The 22,567-nt window shown below is 38.3% G+C and overlaps 1 protein-coding gene across 2 annotated transcripts; it reads left to right on the top strand.

Annotated features, from left to right (window-relative positions):
• Nucleotides 1–612: 612 nt before the first annotated feature.
• On the top strand, nt 613–22,518 carry parvb (parvin, beta). Of its 2 annotated transcripts, none has more exons than XM_073472012.1 (13): nt 613–751; nt 11,573–11,662; nt 11,963–12,033; nt 12,122–12,224; nt 15,145–15,285; nt 16,187–16,302; nt 16,676–16,734; nt 16,873–16,892; nt 17,622–17,683; nt 17,813–17,881; nt 18,013–18,114; nt 18,210–18,282; nt 20,130–22,518. In XM_073472012.1, the coding sequence occupies exons 1-13, from the start codon at nt 646–648 to the stop codon at nt 20,204–20,206; spliced, it is 1,089 nt and encodes a 362-aa protein (XP_073328113.1). In that variant the 5' UTR covers nt 613–645; the 3' UTR covers nt 20,207–22,518. The 2 variants fall into 2 exon arrangements, with proteins under 2 accessions (XP_073328113.1, XP_073328114.1); XM_073472013.1 differs by lacking the exon at nt 613–751 and adding an exon at nt 7,159–7,313 and having other exon boundaries at nt 20,130–22,515.
• Nucleotides 22,519–22,567: the final 49 nt, after the last annotated feature.

Here is a 22,567-nt window from a genome sequence, read left to right as displayed (position 1 = left end):
TTGTCAATTTTAAATAAATAATGAGTATGAAATAAATAAAGATGCCTGTGAAATAAATTCTGACATAAATAATGGGGTAATAAATATATAAATGGATATAAATATATAAATGAGGCAACATCTTTCACTCAAACAAAAAGGCTAGGTTTTTATTTTTAAAATAACATTTTTTAAAAGGACAACTTTGATTTATTTTAGGAGACTTATAATTCCAAATGTTATTATTTCAGGGGACATATTTTATAATGCCGGATTTCTTCATTTCGGGATTTATTTCATACGCATATTTTTTTTAATTAATTAATTTTAATTAATATTGACTAAAATCTGAAAAAGCTTAGGGAAAACTAAACGCTGTTTCTCGTCCTGCCATTGGGGGGCGCTGTGGGATGAACCAACAGTAAACATTGAAGCAGATGAAGCTTTTTACCCACATGTGAGCATGGACTCTCTGTGAGTCATTTGCTCCGTGTTGATGCCCGACCAGCTCCGCTCCTTCCCCCTCTGTCTGCCTATTAGTTTGGTGTCTACTCGCTGTGATTGGATCGTACATCGGTGCCTGAATGCATCACGGGGAGGAGTGACAGTATTAACGGTCGCGAGAGAGAGAGAGAGAGCACGCAAACGCATCACATCTAGTGAAAGATGTCTGGGACCTCTGCGACCACGCAGTCCGCTAAGATGAAGAAGGACGAGTCTTTCCTCGGGAAATTAGGAGGAACCCTGGCGCGGAAGAAGAAGTCAAAAGAAGGTGAGTGTTTTGTTGAGTGTTTATGATAATCTGACATTAAGAAAGGCCTCTGTTTGCTTCATTGTGCTGTGTTTCTGTCCATGGTGCTGCAATCACATGATGCACTATTAAAATATTCTCCTCTGGGACATCACCGGCACTTTCATCATGAGCTGTACACATGATTTACGACACACAGTTATAGTGTCTCACCAGGTTTATCTTGAGTTTAAGGATGTATCTTTCTTTTGTATAATACTCTAACACAGGTTTCTTATTAGGAGCCTAATTAAAGGTGTCATCATTAAGATATTTTGAGCTCTAGTGTTAATTCTGTGTGGTTTAAGGGTAAGAAACACTTGTAAGCGACTGAGAGAGGAGACAAAGCCTCTTAGTGACTCCACAGGCATTTAACATGAGGTAATAAACATAAATAGATCATAGAGTCAGTGACCGGTGACAGGAATGCAAGGTTATGAAGATAAAGCTGTAAGGGGATTTCTGCTCTCTCTGTATTTTGGAGATCAAATCCTAATGTCTTTATGGTTTTCTTCTGCCCCAGTTTTCCAGTTGTTGCCCAAACTATTTCTGCCCTCCCACAGGCCAGACACTGTGTGGTAAAACAGACAGCTGCAAGGTTTAACGCCTCACTGTTTGTCTGTGTGTGTGTGTGTGTGTGTGTGTGTGTGTGTGCTCACAGCCATGTGTTTGTAATCTCCATTAAAGGAGGTCCACCAGCAGGAGGACAGAGACATATTAATTGTTGAGGGGCCTTATTAAATTCCACACATCTCTGTGTAATCAAACTGTTAAAATCTGTAGTTTAGCCTCTTAAAACTGGTTGGAAAAGTCATTGCACATTCTTGCCGTCTAATATTGTTGAAACTGAATATGTCTGGCTGATTTTAAAGGTTCATTTATTACTCATTTTACAACACCAGGGTTGTAGAATAAGAAAAAAAGCCCAAAACAAACTATTTAAAGAGTGGATCGTGGAGGACAAATTAAGTCCCACTGCCTGAGGAAAGAAAGAAGCAGTGGATACTTCTGTATCTCTTGCCAGATGGCAGCAGGGTGAACAGATTGTGGCTGTGGTGGGTGTCGTCTTTTAGTGTCCTTTGGGCTCTGTGCAGACTTTACAGATGTCTCTGGTGCTCTGTAGATGGTACCAGTGATGCTCTGGGTGGTTTTAATCACCCGCTGTAGAGCCTTCCTGTCCTGGAGTGTGCACGAACCATACATGTTTCCCGTCAGGATGCTTTTCTATTGCTCTTCTCTAAAAGTTAGAAGTAGAGCCTTTTCTGTAGCCCACGTTTTTGTTTTTTTTCTTGTTTTTTTTTACCAGGGTGGTGATACGTGATGACCATTTCTTGGAGGAAATGTATATAAAAAGGTGCAAAATATATAATCATTTAGTTTTAATGAAGAGCTGCAACACCGTGATGCTGGACATACATCAGTTGTTGATTGACAGAAAATTAATTGGTAATCTAACTATTAATTTGATTAGTAGAGTGTCCCCCAAAAAACTATTATTATTGATTGATTGATTATTGATCATAAAAATAATGATCAGTTCATTATTCACAACAATAACAGTGCTGCCAGAATGGAATAACATGATTTTTCAGCCTTAAAGCTGCAATATGTAAGAATTTTGGTTGAAACCGTTAAAAAAATAACTTTATCTGCTGAGGTTAGCATGCTAACCAGCTAGCCCTTACCTGTCCTTTTCCATAACACCACTCATAGCACGCAATCCAGACCACTAGCTGCATGGCTAACTGAGCTAATTACCTGCCAGCAGCTACAGTTACATAGCAGTAGTTAGTGGTTTCTCTGTTGTTATGCTGCCCCCTATTTGTTTGGAGATTGAAGTCAAGAGGTGGTCATTTCTTACTTAATGCACCTTTACAGGGTTTTAAACAGAGAAACCCACAGACAGTTCAGCCCAGTGAGTTAATTAGATGATGACTGAGAGGTGGAGTCCTCGTGTAACGAGGTAATGAGAATAATTGTCTTCCTGCTTAATCTTGTGCCTAAAGCTTCACTGAGTCCCGTGAAGCAGATTTGCTGTTTGTTAATGTTACTTGGTACAGAATTTAAGATTTCTTCAAAACAATATCCCAAATTCTTATGAGCCTGAACCATTGACTTGCTGGTTTTGTTTGTCAGTATTATGGTTAATTGAATATATTTTGGTTTTTGGACTGTTGGTTGTACAAAACAAGCACTTTTCAAATGTTACTAAGGGGATTTTTTTCCACAGTGTATTTTTGATTTTCGTAAACAGAACATTGCTTTGAGAAAATGATCAGCAGGTTAGTCATTAATGAAAATAATCATTGGTTGCAACCCTAAATTTGACATTAAACTGTCAGGGTTTGAAATCTCTCATAGACTTCAGTGTAGAAATAGGAAACAAAACTTGTGATCTGGGCAGTTTTAAGCATATTCTTCTTTGTGTTATTATGTAATGAATGATACAAATTAAAAATCAAAGTCTTCTCTTATTAGTGAACCTCTAACTTATGGAAAAGTAATTTATAATTTATTAATTTTGTCAACGTATGTCTGTAAGTCAGTACTGGAGGTGATGAGTTCTGCAGTGTGGAGCTCTGTTTTGCTTTGACTGCAGTGCCCCTGTGTGGTCAAAGTGGGTTAAAGCTCAGATGATACACAAGTTGTTTTAAATGTAGAAGAACTTTGTGATTTTAGAATTAGAAATCAGTATAAGAGGGGAAAGAGGAGTATGTGAGGTGTAGTCTTGCTAATGGAGCACACCATGTGGCCTCACACATGCTGCTGTTGTGGTTTCTGTTACTTTTGGGTGTGGTGCCTTGTCCTCTTTAAGAGGAACACCCAAGAGAGACGAGTCCTCACTGGAAAAGTTGCCTCACAGTTGCTGAATAATCATTAATAGCATAGATGGACTGTTCCCTCAGAAAGGGACTTATGGTTTCCGAAATTGTGTGGACACTCCTTAGCAACCAAACATGTTTTAGCACAGAATTAAACCCTTCTGATTGTACGAGGAAAAGGGATGAACAGTGTTGCTAATGGCTATCCAACAAGACATGAAAGAAACAGTCCAGGTTCGTGCAATTTCAAACACACAGCATGTTCATGGCTCTCTCTGTATATCCTGATAACTGAAAGGAAGTCTGCATTTCTTTGACAAGGCTCAGCTCCCTCTGTCAGCAGCAGGCAGAGCTGTAACAGTGTTAGTTTAGTGGATAAAAAAACTGAGGTGTCACATCCTCAGTGTGTTATCATTAGAGTGAAGAGTAGTTACAAACTCTTAAATACAAAATATAAGTAAGGGCAAGTTTTAGGATGGATGCTGATCATAGTAAGTCATCTGTTTGTTGCTATTTTGCTTCTTTTACTCGCTTATTTTATTGTGGCAACTTAAAGAATTGAGTATATTGTGGATAAATTCATGTTATAATGAATATACCAAAAAATGTAATCATGTTATGGTAAAACTAGACGCACTGGTATTTGGAACATATAGGAAAACTCCAAAAAAGACAGAAGTGTATTTGCTGTTTCAGGCTATAAACTGTCAACTAAAGACAATTTTATTCACACCAGAGCCCATATAGTGAGCCATATAAGCTTATTAAGTAGGTTACAACAATGTTTTGACCAATATTGTAACAAGAAATTGCAGCACAGAAATACCAACAATATATTTGAGATAATCAACATTCATGCCGTTGCACAGTTTCATCACCAGAGAGCCCTGAAATGTTTATTTTTCATCTGTACTCTCCCTACAACTTAGTCACAATTCTTAAAAACTTGATCTCAGAAGATCCTTTGTCTAAACCTTCAAACATCAATACCAGTATTAAATAGGGGTGGGACAAAATATTGACACGGAAATATATCGTATTGCAAGAAGAAGCGATAATACGTATCGCCAATGGTGACAAATATTGAACATTTTTAAGAACTAAACTAAGCTTACTGAATTTACACAAACAAATCTTGAAAGTTTTTTAGTGGGGAATAGTTACTGTGAATCAGACACCACTATGCTGTGTACTTTTTGCTTTTTTAGGGATATTTTGTATCTTGCACTGTATCGATTATCACAGAATTGCTGTATCGTGATATTATTGTTATTGTGGGCAACGTATCGTGTTGCATTTCTCAGTGATTTCCACCCTTAGTATTAAATGTGTCTGAGAGGAGTTTACAACATTCGACTCCCTCGATCCTTTGACCCTTTATAAGAAAACAGACATGCACCCACAAAGTTTAAACAGGACTTAATGATTAACGGAAAAGTCCAGGATATCAGAGAGTGGAGAGAAGTAAAAGTAGGAACTGAATTTAAAATGATGTAGATAAAGAAACGTATCATAGCATAATAAGTAAATATTAGGTGTAATAAGTTAAGAGTTGAGCTGACAAGGTTAATATCTGTTGAAGACCCCCCTCAGTGAACACACTCAGTGTCACTGTCATTTCTTGGCTGCTGTTACTCACTGGTGCCTGTGTTGGTGTAAATAACCAAAGCTATATTTAAGGTCCAGTCTGTCTTCTCCACACTGCTGCATTATTTATATCTTCCCCCTCTGTGCCGCAGTAAACCGCCTCCCCGCTCTCGGAAGCAGTGGAACCAAACTAATGGGTTGATTTCAATCTGCTTTACACTGTTGTTTACGTTGCCGCCTGATTACAGTCTGAAAAGCAAAAAAAAAAAAAGATCTGACTATATATTACCGCTCTTTTAATTTTGCCCTTTCACATAATGGTTTATAATACCACTAAGGAGCTTTTGGCATGAATTTGTGCAATGAAGCTGACATAAGAGAAACATTCTTGACTGCAGGCTTTGGTTTGAATTCAATTAGTGTAATTCTGTTAACAGGAATACAGCCGCTGCCTGATTGATTATCCGCTGCAGCAAAACATATTAAAAGCTCCATGCACATGCTCATTGAAACAAGTCTGTTCTCTTATATTGCTGTGAAATAACAAGACTGTTGCTAATTTGACCAGATTTAAGAACAAAAACATGAACTGGACATTGTTTGTGTGAGAAAATATTCCTTTTATATAAGCTTCATGCATTTATATGGGTATTAAATTGAAGGGTGTGATTAAATAAGGAAGCCTATGCTGAATTATTAGCTAAAGATTAATGGAGAGGTGGTGGGATTAGATAAATTCACACTTCTTCCCACTCCTTTTCGAGCATGTAATTATAATTGACTGTTTTCTTATGCACTATTCTTTTGTTGGTTTGTTTGTTTATGGTCTTTAAAAAACGTTTGAAATAAAGATTTCATGCAGTTCATTCAAAGGTAACCAGTCGACACTAAATATGTGACTCAGGTCATTTGGTCCAAGTCTCAAGCAAGTCATTTTTTCTTGGGCAAGTCATGTCAAGTTGAGTCCTTCATGAGGCAAGTCAAGCCACCTCCCAAGATACTGTAGTATCTGATCTTATAAAGAGAAAAGACGAGATATTAATACCTGTCTAACAATATTATTATTGGACAATCTATCCAACCTATTTAAACGCTATGACAATGAATTTAATTTGTATTATAATTATTGATGTTGAGTGAAATAAGTAATAAAAAGCAAAAACTTGATAAAAGCTTATTTATTTCTTCCCATTATAAAAACATTCCTTCCCCATCACGTTTAAACACTGACAGACTAAACAAACTTAAAAAACTTAACTGAAAACATAAAATTAACACTGAAAAGTCATTTGAGAAATCATGTCTCAAGTCAAGTCAAGTCCAAGTCTTTAGCTTCCAAGTTTCAAGTCCAATTTGAGTCTCAAGTCATTTATTCTTTGTCAAGTCAGGTTGCAAGTCATCAAAACGAATCGTGACCTTTAAATCAAAAGTCAAACCGAATAATGGATTTGGAGAATCGTGACACCCTTACGTCGATTAATCACGTTTAACCGATTAATCACGTTTAATCGATTAATCGTTTAGTCTGTAAAATGTCAAGAAAATTGTGCAGAATGCCCATCATAGTTTCTCAGAGCCAGTGACATCTTCATATTGCATATCCAACCAACTGTCCAAAATCTAAAGACTCTTCATTTACTGTACTATCATAAATCATCAAGAAAAGCTGCAAATCCTCACAGTTAAGAAGCTGGAACCAGCTGGACATTTTTGCTTGAAAAATGACTGAAGCAGTTAGTCAATCATCAAAGTAGTTGGCGATTTGTTTTCTTTCCATCGTCTAATCGATCAATCTACTAAGCATTGCTGAGATTGCTAGTGTGTTGGTTTGTGTTCAGCATTAACATATATGTGACGCTCGTGCACTCACACACACACACACACTCCCCTCAGTGTCTCCTGTAACTGGATCGCAGAGGTGGGGTGGAGGGTTGTGACAGAAATAAACACGTGATGACGCCCCGGCCACTGCTCAGTCCCTCAGACACCGATTCAATCACACACACACAGACACAGACACACACACACAGACACACACACACACACTTTACCTTCGCTACCATCGAGGGGGAATCCGGAGGTTTATACTGGGGACATGGCGGGGCTGCTGTGTGGGACCAAGAGGAAGAAACAAGGTAAACTGGTTTTAATGTTGAGGAACGTGGAAGTGGAAATGGGGAAGCAGGACCTGTTACCTCAGTGCACTGTAGGTTAATATCCAGCAATGTGTTGTGTTGGTTTTTGTAAAAGGTCAGCAAGAAGTAACTACTGTTAGACACTGTTAAATGTGTATTTAACATTAGAGGATCGACTGTCGTCATATTTTCATTTCCATGTGTAATTCTGCTGTAACAAATTACTTTGTATAATTTGAGCATTTTCACTCACATTTTTCTTGGCTGTGTGAAGTGCCAAAGCTTTCTCCAGCTCAGCGCAACGCAGCAGTAATGCAGTCAGATGGACACGGAGGGAGGAAGCGGCACAATTATGATGAAATGCAGCAAGCTCGCTCAGTAATTACAAAGCAAACTGCTGATCCGTTGTGAGATTCAGGGCTCGAGCTGTATTCAGGCTGGATCAGATAGGAAACCTATAGGGACCCCTCCTCTCGGGGTAAATATGTGTATCCTCTCTTTGTACATGCTTTGAAGTGAAGATTTTGTACACACTGTACCATAAACACACTGTTCTAGACTTTCTTTCATTATATTCTTAATTATGAAATTGATTTTACATGCTTTTAATTCGGAAAAAGAGCTTTAATGCAGCCATCTTTCCTGTTTCTATCCTCGCTTTGGTCCTCCATGCAGGTTTTTATAAATAGCAAAGTCAATGACATGATAGATTTGAGACCATTGATTGTGGTCAGGCCTGTTGCAGGTCTTACAAATTGAAATGCAGGATCATAAAAGCAATGTGGCCGTTATGGGAAGAAAGCCTTTAAATCACTGGTGCATCTCTGGTCAGAAGTGAAAGCGTGTAAGCAGAAATGGATTTTACCCGAAAGCAAGAGTCAGAGTGTGTGTTACTTTATGTGTATCTTGTCTCCTCTAATCACCTTTAACGTTCTCAGTTTAAGACAACATTTTTATTCCAGTGTTTTGAGTATCCTTTAAGTTTATGTTGGAAAAATAACGAAATTAAACAGACTTAAAGTACTTGATTTTTAAAAAGACACTGATGGACACTGCACCCCATAACTCAATCTGTAATAATTATATGAATTTTAATAATCTTTATTTATAGAGCACTTTTCAAAATCCAAGATACAAAATGCCTCTCTAAGGCAACAAAATAAACCAAGTCATAAAATCAACAGAGAAAAAACATGAACACAGATAAGGAAAAATAACTGTAATAGACAAGTTAAACCAGGAAAGGCTCACTGATAAAAGAATGTTAGATCACTGACTCAGCCGACCAGATTTCCGTGGACAGATAGTTTCAGAGCCTCGGGACCAATGTATGTACGTTACTGGTCCGATACATAGTGGGGAGACAGGCTATGAAAGCCTTGAAAGTAATCAGTAAAATCTTAAAATCTATTCTAAAACACACTGAGAGTCAGTGAAACGACACCAACGCAGGAGTGAAGTGTAGTGGAAAGGAAAAAAACTTCACATGACTTGAGAAAACTGTAGGAAGTGACAGCTCAGCCCTGAATCTCTTGATAAATGTTTTTTACAAGCTGTGTCTGATGTGTCTGCAACACACAGCTTGACAGCAACACCCATCTATGCAAAGTGGTGCTCCCAAGGGGGGGACAGGCGGGCCACGGCCACACACACTGATACAACTGCTGGCAACCCCACTGCCCCCCCAGTCGCAAGTTTCAGATTGTGCTACCCTACATTTTACTACATTTAGAGGTAATAGTCCATTCTGATAATCTCCTGAAGATAGAAAGTTAAAAGTAGGCTGTATGTTAAAATCTGAAAATGCACTGTATACTCAATTTCCTGACTGTCTTGGCCTTATTTAAGGAAAAAATATATCATTAAAAGTATTAATCATGATAATTGATTACTTCTGTTGCACAAATAATGCATCAAATGAAACCAAGTACCTCAGATGAAAGCAATTCATCATGACATTTACAATAAAATGAGGATGTGCACAGTTAACCAGGGTGTATTATTAAAACAGTAAGTGTTGAAGCAAGTGTTGAAAAGGCATATCTAAAAAGAGTACGACACCTTTTTTATTCCACATCTACAGTGCATTTGGAAAGTATTCACAGCGCTTCACTTTTTCCACATTTTGTTATGTTACAGCCTTATTCCAAAATGGATTAAATTCATTTTTTTCCACCAAATTCTACACACAATACCCCATAATGACAAAGTGAAAGAAGTTTGCTTGAAATTTTTGCAACTTTATTAAAAATAAAGAACGAAAATATACCATGCACATAAGTATTCACAGCCTTTGCTCAATACTTTGTTGAAGCACCTTTGGCACCAATTACAGCCTCAAGTCTATTTGAGCATGATGCTACAAGCTTGGCACACCTATCTTTGGGCAGTTTCTCCCATTCTTCTCTGCAGAACCTCTCAAGCTCCATCAGGTTGGATGGGGAGCGTCGGTGCACAGCCATTTTCGGATCTCTCCAGAGATGTTCAATCGGGTTCAAGTCTGGGCTCTGGCTGGGTCACTCAAGGACATTCACAGAGTTGTCCTGTAGCCACTTCTTTGTTATCTTGGCTGTGTGCTTTGGGTCGTTGTCCTGTTGGAAGATGAACCTTCGCCCCAGTCTGAGGTCCAGAGCGCTCTGGAGCAGGTTTTCATCAAGGATGTCTCTGTACATTGCTGCAGTCATCTTTCCCTCGATCCTGACTAGTCTCCCAGTTCCTGCCACTGAAAAACATCCCCACAGCATGATGCTGCCACCACCATGCTTCACTTTAGGGATGGTATTGGCCAGGTGATGAGCGGTGCCTGGTTTCCTCCAGACACGACGCTTGGCATTCAGACCAAAAAGTTCAAGCTTCGTTTCATCAGACCAGAGAATTTTGTTTCTCATGGTCTGAGAGTCCTTCAGGTGCCTTTTGGCAAACTCCAGGTGGGCTGTCATGTGCCTTTTACTGAGGAGTGGCTTCGGTCTGGCCACTCTGCCATACAGGCCTGATTTGTGGAGTGCTGCAGAGATGGTTGTCCTTCTGTAAGGTCCTCCTCTCTCCACAGAGAGACACTGGAGCTCTGTCAGAGTGACCACTGGGTTCTTGGTCACCTCTGTTACTAAGGCCCTTCTCCCCCGATCGCTCAGTTTGGCTGGGCGGCCAGCTCTAGGAAGAGTTCTGGTGGTTCCAAACTTCTTCCATTTACGGATGATGGAGGCCACTGTGCTCATTGGGACCTTCAATGCTGCAGAAATTTTTCTGTACCCTTCCCCAGATATGTGCCTCGATACAATCCTGTCTCGGAGGTCTACAGACAATTCCTTGGACTTCATGGCTTGGTTTGTGCTCTGACATGCACTGTCAACTGTGGGACCTTATATACACAGGTGTGTGCCTCATTAAATCATGTCCAATCAACTGAATTTACCACAGGTGGACTCCAATCAAGTTATAGAAACATCTCAAGGATGATCAGTGGAAACAGGATGCACCTGAGCTCAATTTTGAGTGTCATGGCAAAGGCTGTGAATACTTATGTACATGGTATATTTTTCGTTTTTTATTTTTAATAAAGTTGCAAAAATTTCAAGCAAACTTCTTTCACGTTGTCATTATGGGGTATTGTGTGTAGAATTTTGAAAAAAAAAAAAAAAAGAATTTAATCCATTTTGGAATAAGGCTGTAACATAACAAAATGTGGAAAAAGTCAAGCGCTGTGAATACTTTCCGGATGCACTGTACGTTACCCACAAGGCAACTTGAGCACTAACAGTTCTGTGAGAGATCCAGGTCTGTTATACTCGTAGCGGCTACTCTAGCCTTGAGCTGTTAGTCCCAAGCAGAGATGAAGAGCAGCCTCCAGAGGTCTGGTCAGCTCACTTCTTTCTAGCTCCACACCAAACGATTGTAGTCATTTTCAAACTTGTAGTCTTCAGACAGAACTGACTCTGACTCAAGAGACATCCCTTGAGTCAGAGACATCAGACTTGAAACAGCTCCCTCTGATGCCTCAGAAGTCTTTATACAGCTTTTCTCACATATGTCGTGATACTTCCAAAGACCTGTTAGCAGAATTTCTTGTGTAAAACTGGTGGAATTCCCCTTTAAGATTCTGTGGAAAGATTTAGACTGCTTATCTCACTCTATCTCTATACTCAGAGATTATAAATACGTATTAATATACATTTACATTACAACATTTTCTTTCATGTAATCCTTTAAGTGACTTGCCTGTTTTTTAGTTTTATGGTTAATTGTGTGTGTTGTCTTTCTAGTGAGTGATCTCCACGAGGAGGGGAAGAATGCTATCAACGCTCCCATGCTTCCCACGGGGACAGACATCCATCCGGAGGACACACTGCTGGGTACACACACACACACACACACACACACACACATCAACACTCATATGCACATGTACAGAACACTTATTTTAACTTCACTATCACTAGCTCACTATCAGAGGTTATGAAGGTCACAATGTGAATATGTTGACACCAGTGACTAATGGGGAGAGTAGATGAGCAGGAAATGAAAGTGGGAGGTGTCGTCCTAGTCATAATGTCAACCACTGTTGACATACAGTAGGAACATTGTATGTGTGTGGCTGTATCCAAAATACATTTGAGTGTCACTGACTGTGTTTCTTAAAATATCTTCATCAGAGGAAAACGCTGAGAGGATCATGTTGGATCCGACATCACGGGAAAGTCTTAAATTCAAAGATCTTCTGAAGGTAGTTTGGTTCACAATCATTACAGTTAAAAAATAAAGAAAACAGTACATATAAGAGGACATTTTCATTGTATGTGATATGTTTCCAGGTGCTGATCGACTGGATCAACAGTGAGCTGGAGGAGGACAGGATCATAGTCAAAGACCTGGAGGAGGACTGTTATGATGGGCAGGTGCTGCAGAAGTTATTTGGTAAGAAATTGGTTTCTTTGGCATCTCAGCTCTCACAACATCTTCATCCGTTTAGCTTCTGTACGCCTTCAACTTGGCCATGCATGAAAATCTGCAGTATTATTAGTAGTAGAAAGTATTTAATTCATGCAGTCGGTCAGCATAAAGTTTATTGGATGTGCAGTATGAAATATGAATAAATATGAATATAAAACAACAACACATTTGTACAATAGCAACAGTCTGCAACATCTATCTATCATCTATTCAGAAAAAGGAATCATTTTACAGCAATTTTCAATATTACTTGCAGCCTGTGGCTCCAGTATAAACATGTTTTTATTACTATCAGTAAGGGCGTCACTTTGTGTTGAGAAGTAGTGTGAAATAAGGGCTCAGAAGAAAAAACAACATTTTTTAAACGATCTTCAGCTTATGCGATTTTAGGCGATGTAATGAGGGGATCAGTTTAAAATCAGAGTAGATCATTACAATGGAAAAAAAACATGCATAATGGCGCATCAATAGGGCATAACCTCTACAGGAGTTGAAATTATGAAAATACTGCATAAAAAGCATAACAACAGTTGTGCAGAAGTAACAAGTCATGCAAACTTTTTGTCCATTACAGAAACAGAGAGTTCACAAGAATTCATGAGTCAAGTTAAACCAGTCTTGACTCATCCTACAGTAGTTAGCTACACTTTTTTAAAAGTGTGTGCAGTAGCAGAGGTGGCAAAGTACACACATTCTTTACTAAGTAAAAATACTTGTGTAAGACTCTGGTAAAAGTAGAAGTACTGATTCAACTTCTTTACTCAAGTAAAAGTAAGAAAATGCAGGCTCTGAAATGTACATTTCTACCAGCCTTTTCGATGCAAAGCTAACTAAACTTCACATCATATTAATATAAATGAAAGACTGTTAAACTTAAAGGTAGAATCAGTAGGATTTGTCAGAGCTGTTCCTAAATGCACCAGAAAGATAGCTGAGTGTCATTCCCAGGATGTCAAATAATGACATTTTGAGTTGTAAAGCGTCCTGAGCACAGCAACAAGCTGGGAAAATAAGCAAATCCAGGCAGAGGGCAGCAGGATCTGTGTGTGATATACACTTATAGGTTGAAATCAGTCTTCTGATGTTGGGAGGGTGCCGTGCAATGATGCCTTTTTCTTTGAAAATGTAAAATGTAAGATATTTGTGTTAAAATGTAGGGAGTAAAACTAAAAAGTTGTCAGAAAAATAAATCCTCAAGTAAAGTACAAATACCTGAAAAAACTACAGTACAGTAAGGAAGTTTTTGTACTTTGTTACTTCCCACGTCTGTGCAGTAGCCAAATTTACAGCAAACCAAATTTCACGAAAAAAGGAGGAGATATTAGCAATGCATGTATAATGTATAACATACGTCAATAATGACTACAAGTAATGACAATTGAAACATGTCTCTCATTTTGATAGACATTTTTAATGAAAATGTGTAATATTACAAACACTCAGGTCCATACATGTGTCAAAATGATGATGTAAAATGCCAAAATGCTTACAGCTGGCTTTTTATTTATTTATGTATTTATTTATTTATTTAAAACCAGTGTCCACTGTGATAAATGTGTATTCACCCAGTTGCTGCTGTTAAGCTTCAGTGTCTTCAGTCTGTCAGGTGCTTCCCCCTTGTGTCTGTAATTTGTAACAGCAGAGTGATTTCTACCAAGACATGCTGTATGCCAGACTTAATGTAATGTCACTGCAATAGTAGCAATAACAAAAAAACAAACCAAAAACTTTCACAACATTTGCAGTTAATGATGGGATTTAGTTAAAAAGCACCAACATCTCAGACCAAAACAAGTGCTTGAGTCTTTGCTCTATAAAGGCGGGAAAAAAACCACACACTGCTCATGAAACGTGGATCAAACTGTAAAAAGGCAGTGCAGATCAAATATAAATCAATATTCTGTCACTACATAACTTAACTTAGTCTAACTCGTTGTTTGCTGCTATATTAATGTTCAAAGTCTTATATTTAACCGTCACATTCACGTGTTTTTTGTGTAATCAAAGGGAAAACGCACGTGCTTTGTCTCAATCTTCTGCTCCTCACATTCTCATCGCTACACTTCCTTCCTTCCTCTTCTTCGTTGCTCCCACTTACAGTCCTCTGTGAAAACACTGGCTCATTATTGCAGCCTGACAAAATGTCTCATCAGCTGTCAAACATTTGCGAGAATGAAACATCAAGAATTTGCATATTCATTTACAAAAGCCGGCTCATACAAAATAGAGCTGTCACTTGGTTGCATATGCTGCAGAAGTGTCATGAACAACATCTAAAACACACAGCAGGAAACATTTTGTGGAGCGGTGTTTGATTTCTTCTTTGCTGTATAAGCCTTTTTCAGTTTTCTTGACCCTTTATCACTTTTGCACCTCATGTAATCTCAGGCTTTTATTGCATCAGTGCCTGTTTTAGATTCCCTTTTGTTTTTTTTAATCAGTGGTGCTGGGTTCTTCTTTTTTTAGTATTTGGAACCACACACTTCAGATAAGCTTCCTAAATCCTTCTTCTTATTATTGCTTGAAGCAATGAAGCCTCACCCAAATCTTCAAGATCATCATGTCTTTGCTTTCCAACGAACAAAACCCAAACTTATACAGGCATGAAATAACAATTTTCTTGTGTTTTTCTTTGTTTTTGAACTTATTGTTAATTTATTTTATGCAAATGAAGGCTTTTTTTTCACTTATTGACCCAATTTGGATTTCTTTCCCCTTTTAATCTGTATGAGATTTTATTCCTAATTCAGACATTGCTTACTTGCTGCTTTTATACCTTGTCAGAACAAACACATTTCTGCTGCACGATACTGTGTACAATATTTATGATTCTCCTCCATGTATGGACTGAGAGCTGATATCTCATCTCTATCGCTGTTGACAGAAAAGTTGTCTGGCAAGAAGCTGAACGTGGCCGAGGTGACCCAGTCAGAGATCGGCCAAAAGCAGAAGCTTCAGACGGTTTTGGAGGCCGTCAACGAGCTGCTGAGGCCTCACGGCTGGACCATCGAGTGGAGTGTGGACTGTGAGTATTACATCGACTTCAGAGACGTTGCTGCTTAAACTGACACTCCAGCAATTAAGTACTGCACTTTAATTAAATACACTTAATTAAGTACACTTTTCACGTACTTACCTTGAGTATTTGCCTTTTTCTGCTTCTCTTTACTGGATCCAAAAATCGGTCAGGCTGTTAATCAGTTGACCCCTGGTATACAGTGTATACATACATGTAAATATATTTATAATTTACTTTTACTTGTACTATCGACACTTATATACATTTAATATCAGACACTTTATGACTTTTACTCAAGCGTTTCATGTATGGGTGAATTTCACTTTTTCCATGGTACTTTTAACAACACGGAGCCTACATTTCCCATAATGCAACTCTTTCTTTAGATTCTCCCTCTCACCTAATTGCTAACTTCTTTCTTTTAACTTCACATCTCCACTTTGGAAGGACTTTGTAATGCAGGGTTTGTGATTAAAGTTAAAAAGAAGTCTCAAGTCCAAGCCAAGATAACCCCGATGACATCACAATGACATCATTATGGTTATTTTGTGAATCTTTTGAGAGCTCCTCCATATCCCCAGAAGAGTTTGTACAACTGTTTTTACAGACTCATGGCAAGCCATCTGAACTTTGAAGAAGTGTAAAATGGTGGAATGCCCCTTTAACACATAATTGACTCTCTCAGGATTTGCATCACAAATGAAGAGTATTTAAACCTGTACAGACTTTTGAGGAACAAACAAACTTAAATTAATTCTCGCTTCACTAACTCCTCATTTGCATCTTTTTCATTTTCCTTCTGTCTGTGAAAAAAGCCCCAACTGTTACCTTTCATCTTTAGTGAATCGCTCACATCTCTGTGTTAGCTCGCAGCTGACAGTCCTCTCTTCACAATTTACCGTCACAGCTATCCATTCAAAGAACCTGGTGGCGATCGTCTATCTGCTGGTGGCTCTCGCGATGCACTTCCAGGCACCCATCAGGCTGCCCGAGCATGTTTCCGTACAAGTGGTGGTCGTCAAGGTAAAGTGACTCATCGCGCTGGCATTCATCATGATCATGTGCAATGAAGCTGGGATGGATACAAAGGTGTACAGTGTTATTTATGCTTATTGTTACTTAACCCGGTGAGACCACTGTGAGTTACAGACCAGTAACCTGAAATAAGTAATGAAAAATATAACAAAAAAATTAAATTAATTAGCCTAAGTAAGTAATTGCCTTAAGTGGAACCTTAAAACAACATAACACCTGTCTAGTATGTGGTCAGTTCATGACTAAATGTTTCTCTCATCTTCCAGTATCTTGTCTGTACATTCAGTTTTCATAATGCGCACCAATAATTCTAGTTATCGTCTCAAGTATTAACGGAAGCATTTTGATTTTGTTTGAGCAGAAACGAGAGGGCATCCTGCAGACTGCTCTTGTGACCAAGGAGCTGACGAGCACCACAGAGTACGAGCATTTACAGTTTCCTTCATGATATAATCCACAGTCGTCCTCTTTTTACATTAATGGTGTGATTATTGATAATATTTATTGTGGTGTAAGAATAGTTTTTCAAACTGTGACTAATCTGTTTTTGATTTTCAGAATGATGATGGGAAGATTTGGTGAGTCACAGCCACATATCTTATTAAAGTATTATAGAAATGTTTCTTAACGTATCTGCTTGAAGGAATAGTTGAACATTTGGGGAAATTTTGCTGATTGCTTTCTTGCTGAGTGTGAGCACTCTCAAATCTGATTGTTAAATTTTACGCTACAGCCAGGTGAAGGTTAGCATTAGCATATTGATTGGAAACACAGAAAACAGCTGGCCTAGCTCTGTCCAAAGGTAACAAAATCTGCCTCCTGGCACCTCAAAAGCTCGCTAATTTCCATGTTTTATCTAATTTGTTTAACCCGGACAAAAACCAAAGTGTCTAAACAACAAGTTGCGCTTCTACTGTTGTTGTTGAGCTGATGGTGAGGAAGTCACTGCTGCCGGCCAAGAAATGGTTAGGTACATAACCCCATGTAAAGACTGGAAACACAGGAAGCACCAAAATTTCTTGTTTTTACACTTAATCATCAACATGAATCGGACACAGAAGATATAATGTGATAACTAGTGAGGTGTAGAGGTGCAGTTAGGTGGCTTTTTTTGTTGCCTTTGGACAGAGCCAGGCTCGCAGTTTCCCCCTGTTCCAAGTCATTATGCTAAGCTAAGCTAACCATTTGGTGGCTGTAGATTTGAGAGGTAACGATTGCCTTTTTTTTATCTAATCTTGTTGATGCCTCTAATATTAAACTGTTCCCTTTTGTGTTCATAACCTCTGAATTCTTTCTTTTTAAAACAGAGAGGGACGCGTTCGACACTCTGTTGGATCACGCACCTGACAAGCTCAACGTAGTAAAAACGGTATGAAAGACCTTTCCTTTGCATGATAAAGGAAAGAATTATTAAAATAATAATATAATTATACGGAGGTCAAGAACAGCAGTGCATACAGCAATTTTTTAATTAATATTTTGTTGTTCATGTTGCCAGTCTCTCATCACCTTCGTGAACAAACACCTGAACAAGCTGAACCTGGAAGTTACTGAGCTGGAATCTCAGGTAACATTTGTTATGTGTTTCGTCCTCTGCACCATTTTTCATTCTCACATATCTTCCAGTCTGAGCTACGTCCTCGGTTTTAATATTGTATGTGCCTTAGATCCTCATGCAGTCTGTATGTTTGTGTGCAGTTTGCTGATGGGGTGTATCTGGTGTTACTGATGGGGCTGCTCGAGGACTACTTCGTCCCTCTGTACAACTTCTTCCTCACACCTGAGAGCTTCGAACAGAAGGTGATCACACCCTCAAAAAGTGAAATCTGTCTGTGAGATAGGAGGATTTATTTCAGCTTATCGATACATTGAGTTTTCTTTTTGTGTACTCTCAGGTTCACAATGTGGCGTTCGCCTTTGAGCTGATGCAGGATGGCGGCCTGAAGAAACCCAAAGCCAGACCAGAAGGTATTTTATAGACTTACATTAAGGAAATATTTCATTATTACAAGAGCAGATAAAAGACATATAACATAAATTTCCTGGAGGAGATTTTATGGTGGCTTGGAGGAGATTACGAGTCTCTTACACTGATGGGGGGCCATTTATAAAGGTGTTTTAATGGTTGATGTCCCTCAGTCATATTAAAGGTTGTCCAGTAGATGGAAACCTTGCCTCACCCTCAAACTCACTGTTCATTCAGCCCTGAGCTACACATTGTTGTCCAGCATTTAATTAAAAAAAATCAATTATGGTTGACTGACTTCAAATAGTTGTTGCTTTGATGATGATCATTGGTTAGTTTTTCCTATTTTTTTCACAGACTTGCATTTTATTGACCAATTATACTCTTCACACCCCCCGTAGAGATAGAAACGCTATTACAGAAAATGTGGAAATAGCTTTTATAAGCGTGATCTAATACAGTTGACTGATCACATACTGAAACTGTAATCAGTGCCTGACTCCACTGAAGCATTCAAGATGTTACAGATAATCCTTTGTCACTTTAATCCACAGAATATGAAACTACATTACTTCTAATGTAAAGCAATAACTGCACCTCTCAGCACAATATATTTAAGACGACAAGACGTCTCTCTTGTATATACTTATATCATTCTCAGCGCTACTTTACATTATATCCTGTGTTGTGCTTCTATTTTTATCCTTTACTGTGGCCATGTTTACATTTTGCTCCACATTCTTGTCCCATATTTCTCCATATTCTATGTCTTATTTATCATCCATTTTTAATTACTTATATTCTACTACTTAACGCATTGTATATCCCTTTGCTTTTTGTTTTTATTATTTTCTTTGACCCAAATTGCTCTTTAATTTATGATGTTTTTCTCTATCTCCCTATTTCATTATCCCTGCAACATGGACAGTCCTTAGAGATGAAAACTAAACATTTTACTGCACAGTTGTGTCCCTAATGTGAAATATTTGAATTTTGAACCAGTATAAACTAAAGAAGATTCAAAATATGTTAATATTGTTTCTCTTCACACAGTAGCCTATTATGCAAATGCCTATTCCTTCTGGAAACATTTTCCTGACTAAGCCAAAAAGGAAACATCTCGTTCCCTCAAGAACTACTTCTCACAATTTTTCAATTGATTGGACATTTTAGCTATTATCTTAAAAAGCTGCAAAAACTGAAGTCCAAAGACAGTAGGGGTTCTGCTTAGACCCCATGTTTGAAAAATTAGAAAACGCAGTAGATGGTATGGTAGATAAAACATGATAAAGTGCCGTTTAGAGTGCGAAAAATGCGACAAAAAGCCCTCTGAGGTGTCCCTCCAGTGGACAAAACATGATAAAGTGTCCTCTAGGCTGCCCTTCCAGTGCCCTTTCTGCACGCTGGCAAGGGAACATGATGATGATCAGGAGCTTAAGAAATCCTGTTTTAAATGGTGATGCAGTGGTGTCTTGCTTGAGTCTCTCAACAAAGAACTACTTGTGATGAGAAATTACACCAAGCAAACACTTATGTAGTACACCATGTTACTGACAAAGAGAGCGAAAAGTGTTTTTAATGTCATATGATAATCATTTGCAAATTCTTGCTATTTTAGGCTTTTTAATTCCCCAAATTATGAATAACCTTTTGAAGGAGAGTAGCCCAACAGCAGCCATAAAAGAGGCTTCTGCACTGTAAATGAATTTATGGCAGCACAGCCCATTTAATTAAAGGGTTCCAAGGACACAATTTTTCTTTTATAACTTACATGTCAAAGGTCTACATTTTCCTCCTTAAACTTCCCAAACAATTAATCAAACTCTGCTGTCTCAATTTTGCTTTCCAGATGTCGTCAACCTGAACCTCAAGTCCACCCTCAGAGTCCTCTACAACCTGTTCACCAACTATAAAAACTCTGAGTGACTTTTTCCGGTTCCACCCCCTGATATTACTTCGAACACCTCCCTGTGCCTGCGCTGACATTATGCGTGATAGTCTGGACACTGGAGCAGACCAACTGGGACTGAAAGCCATCATTATGTGGGCCTTAAAAAGACCCAAGGGGAGTAGTCTGAAAAAGGCTCTGAATGTTGGTATTTTATCTTCCCCAAATGTCAGTATTTATTTATTCCTTCCTTAAATGTTAATGCAACCCAGGAAACCCTGCAACCTTTAGCCTGCATTTGAATAAACAGCCGTCACGGGAATAATGTATGAGGGCATAATGTTAGAACTGGAAAACATTTGTGTTTAACTCAACTCTCCATCAGAAAGCTGAAAAAGCTGTTATATATTATATAGTATCTAAAAATGCTTTATGTACTTTGTAAAAGAGTAGTTTAACATTTTGGGAAATATATTATATATTCTCTTTCTTCCTTCTCGTGTTTGTATGCTAATTATTAAGCTAACGTTGGAGTCAGCAGCTGGTTAGCTCAGGTTAGCATAAAGGCTGAAAACATGCGGAAAACTTCTAGTCTGGTTCTCTCAAGCTCACTTAATACTTTATATCTTTTTTTGTTTAATCCATTTTTAAAAACCAACCTGTCAAAATGTCAGGTAGCTACCGAAGCAGCAGAGAAGTGTTTCAGTGCACCGGATAGAGGTCGTGCTTATTTTATGCCTTTTGAGGATTATTCATCTACTCAAAAAAATCGAATACAATTGAACTTACACTATATTTTACAAAACTACAGTAATACACAGATTTTGCCTTTGGGTAATCTTCATGAATTAAAGGGAAAAATGCATTTCTACCACCATTATCTATGCTAGGCTAGAAGAAGCTTGTTCATTTTAACTACATTTTGATTATTTAATATCCATACAATATATAAATGACTATTTAATGCATTTAAAAAACTGATTTTCATGAAATTATATATTTCTATGGCAAAGGCTAATATTTATCTTTTGTCAAACAAAAGTTTTAACTAAGGCTAGCCTTGGCTATCTCACCAGCTAGCTTTCAGATGATATAGCTCCCTTTCCTTAGCTATTAAGCTAGCTGTGTTGGAGTTGTTGCAAATTTATAAAGTAGATAATTCTATTGCATGGTATCTTTATATAGGAACAGATGTCAGAATGTCAGATTTTGGTCTTAACTCTGACCAAATAGTCGACTCATGTGGCAGCTAAATTTTGCCTTTGTAGGGCCGAGCTGTCCATCTAAATGCTAAAATAAGCTAACCAGCGGCTTGCTGTATCTGCATATTTAATAGACATAGTAGAGTAGTATCAACTAGGGATGATCGAGTATACAATTATCTGTATCCATATCTGTACTCAGAATGGGCAGGGCTTAAACTGGAAGTAGCCTAGATAGCGTGTAGCTAAAGCGGACGTGGACATGATTAACTGAAAGTTAATTTAAGCCTGAAATTGATATGTGTGGATCAGAAGTTGCTATGTTTATTATTTATTATAAAAACTATTTACACAATACCTTCAGACCTGAGTTTCAGTTCAATGTTTTTTTTATCACAAGAGTAACTATTTACAGAGAAAGTTTTTTATAGACTTAAACTAAATTCAGCTATCCGATGAAGATTTCCCTTCATCACAAAGTCGGTTATTGACACATTTTACTTGGATGATACGCGTAAAAGTACATTATTTTTTACCGGATACTCGGTTCAGGAGAGCACCAGCTCTTATCTCCACATCTAACTCGTGAAAAGAAAGTGAATAGCCTCAGCATATTTCCCAAAATGTTTAACTATTCCTTTAAGAAACTTGAAAATGCTCTGTATTATGTATAATGTAGCCTAATGTCTGAAAATGCTTTGTATATTCTATAGCCATATAAAGGCTAAATACTATAATCCATTTTACAGCTGAAGGAACTGTGAACGGTTCTTGTTTACTCTGATCTATGCACACCACTTCTTAAGCCATATATAAAAGCTGATGCTGTTACCGCCTGCCTTAAGTGCATCGAGCTCTCGTCGTCCCAGGAGAGCCGCAGTCAGAGCATCTTCGTATTGACCGCCCTCTCAGAAGAGTCTCCCAGGAGGCTTGGACTTCTCCGTGCTGTCCCCTGAAGCAGACCCGGCCCCGCGGTGCCACCTGGAGACCTGCTAAGATGTACAGTGCAAGACTACTCATCCATTTTCGAGCCGGGGCTAAATTATTGAGAGAGTGGATGAGTCAATCTGTACTGCGCTCGTGCTGGATGGCTCACCCCTGTGCAGTTTTTTTTTTATCTTGCCAATCAAGAAATAAATGCCTGGAATCAAACGAAATGAGAATTTCATTTTACTTCTTACTTGTGTGATAGGTTAG

The sequence above is a fragment of the Pagrus major genome, chromosome 8, assembly GCF_040436345.1.
Source record: "Pagrus major chromosome 8, Pma_NU_1.0".
In the NCBI taxonomy this organism is placed as follows: Eukaryota; Metazoa; Chordata; class Actinopteri; order Spariformes; family Sparidae; genus Pagrus; species Pagrus major.
The sequence above is the reverse complement of the archived record's forward strand: the minus strand, read 5'-3'. Positions and strand labels throughout refer to the sequence as shown.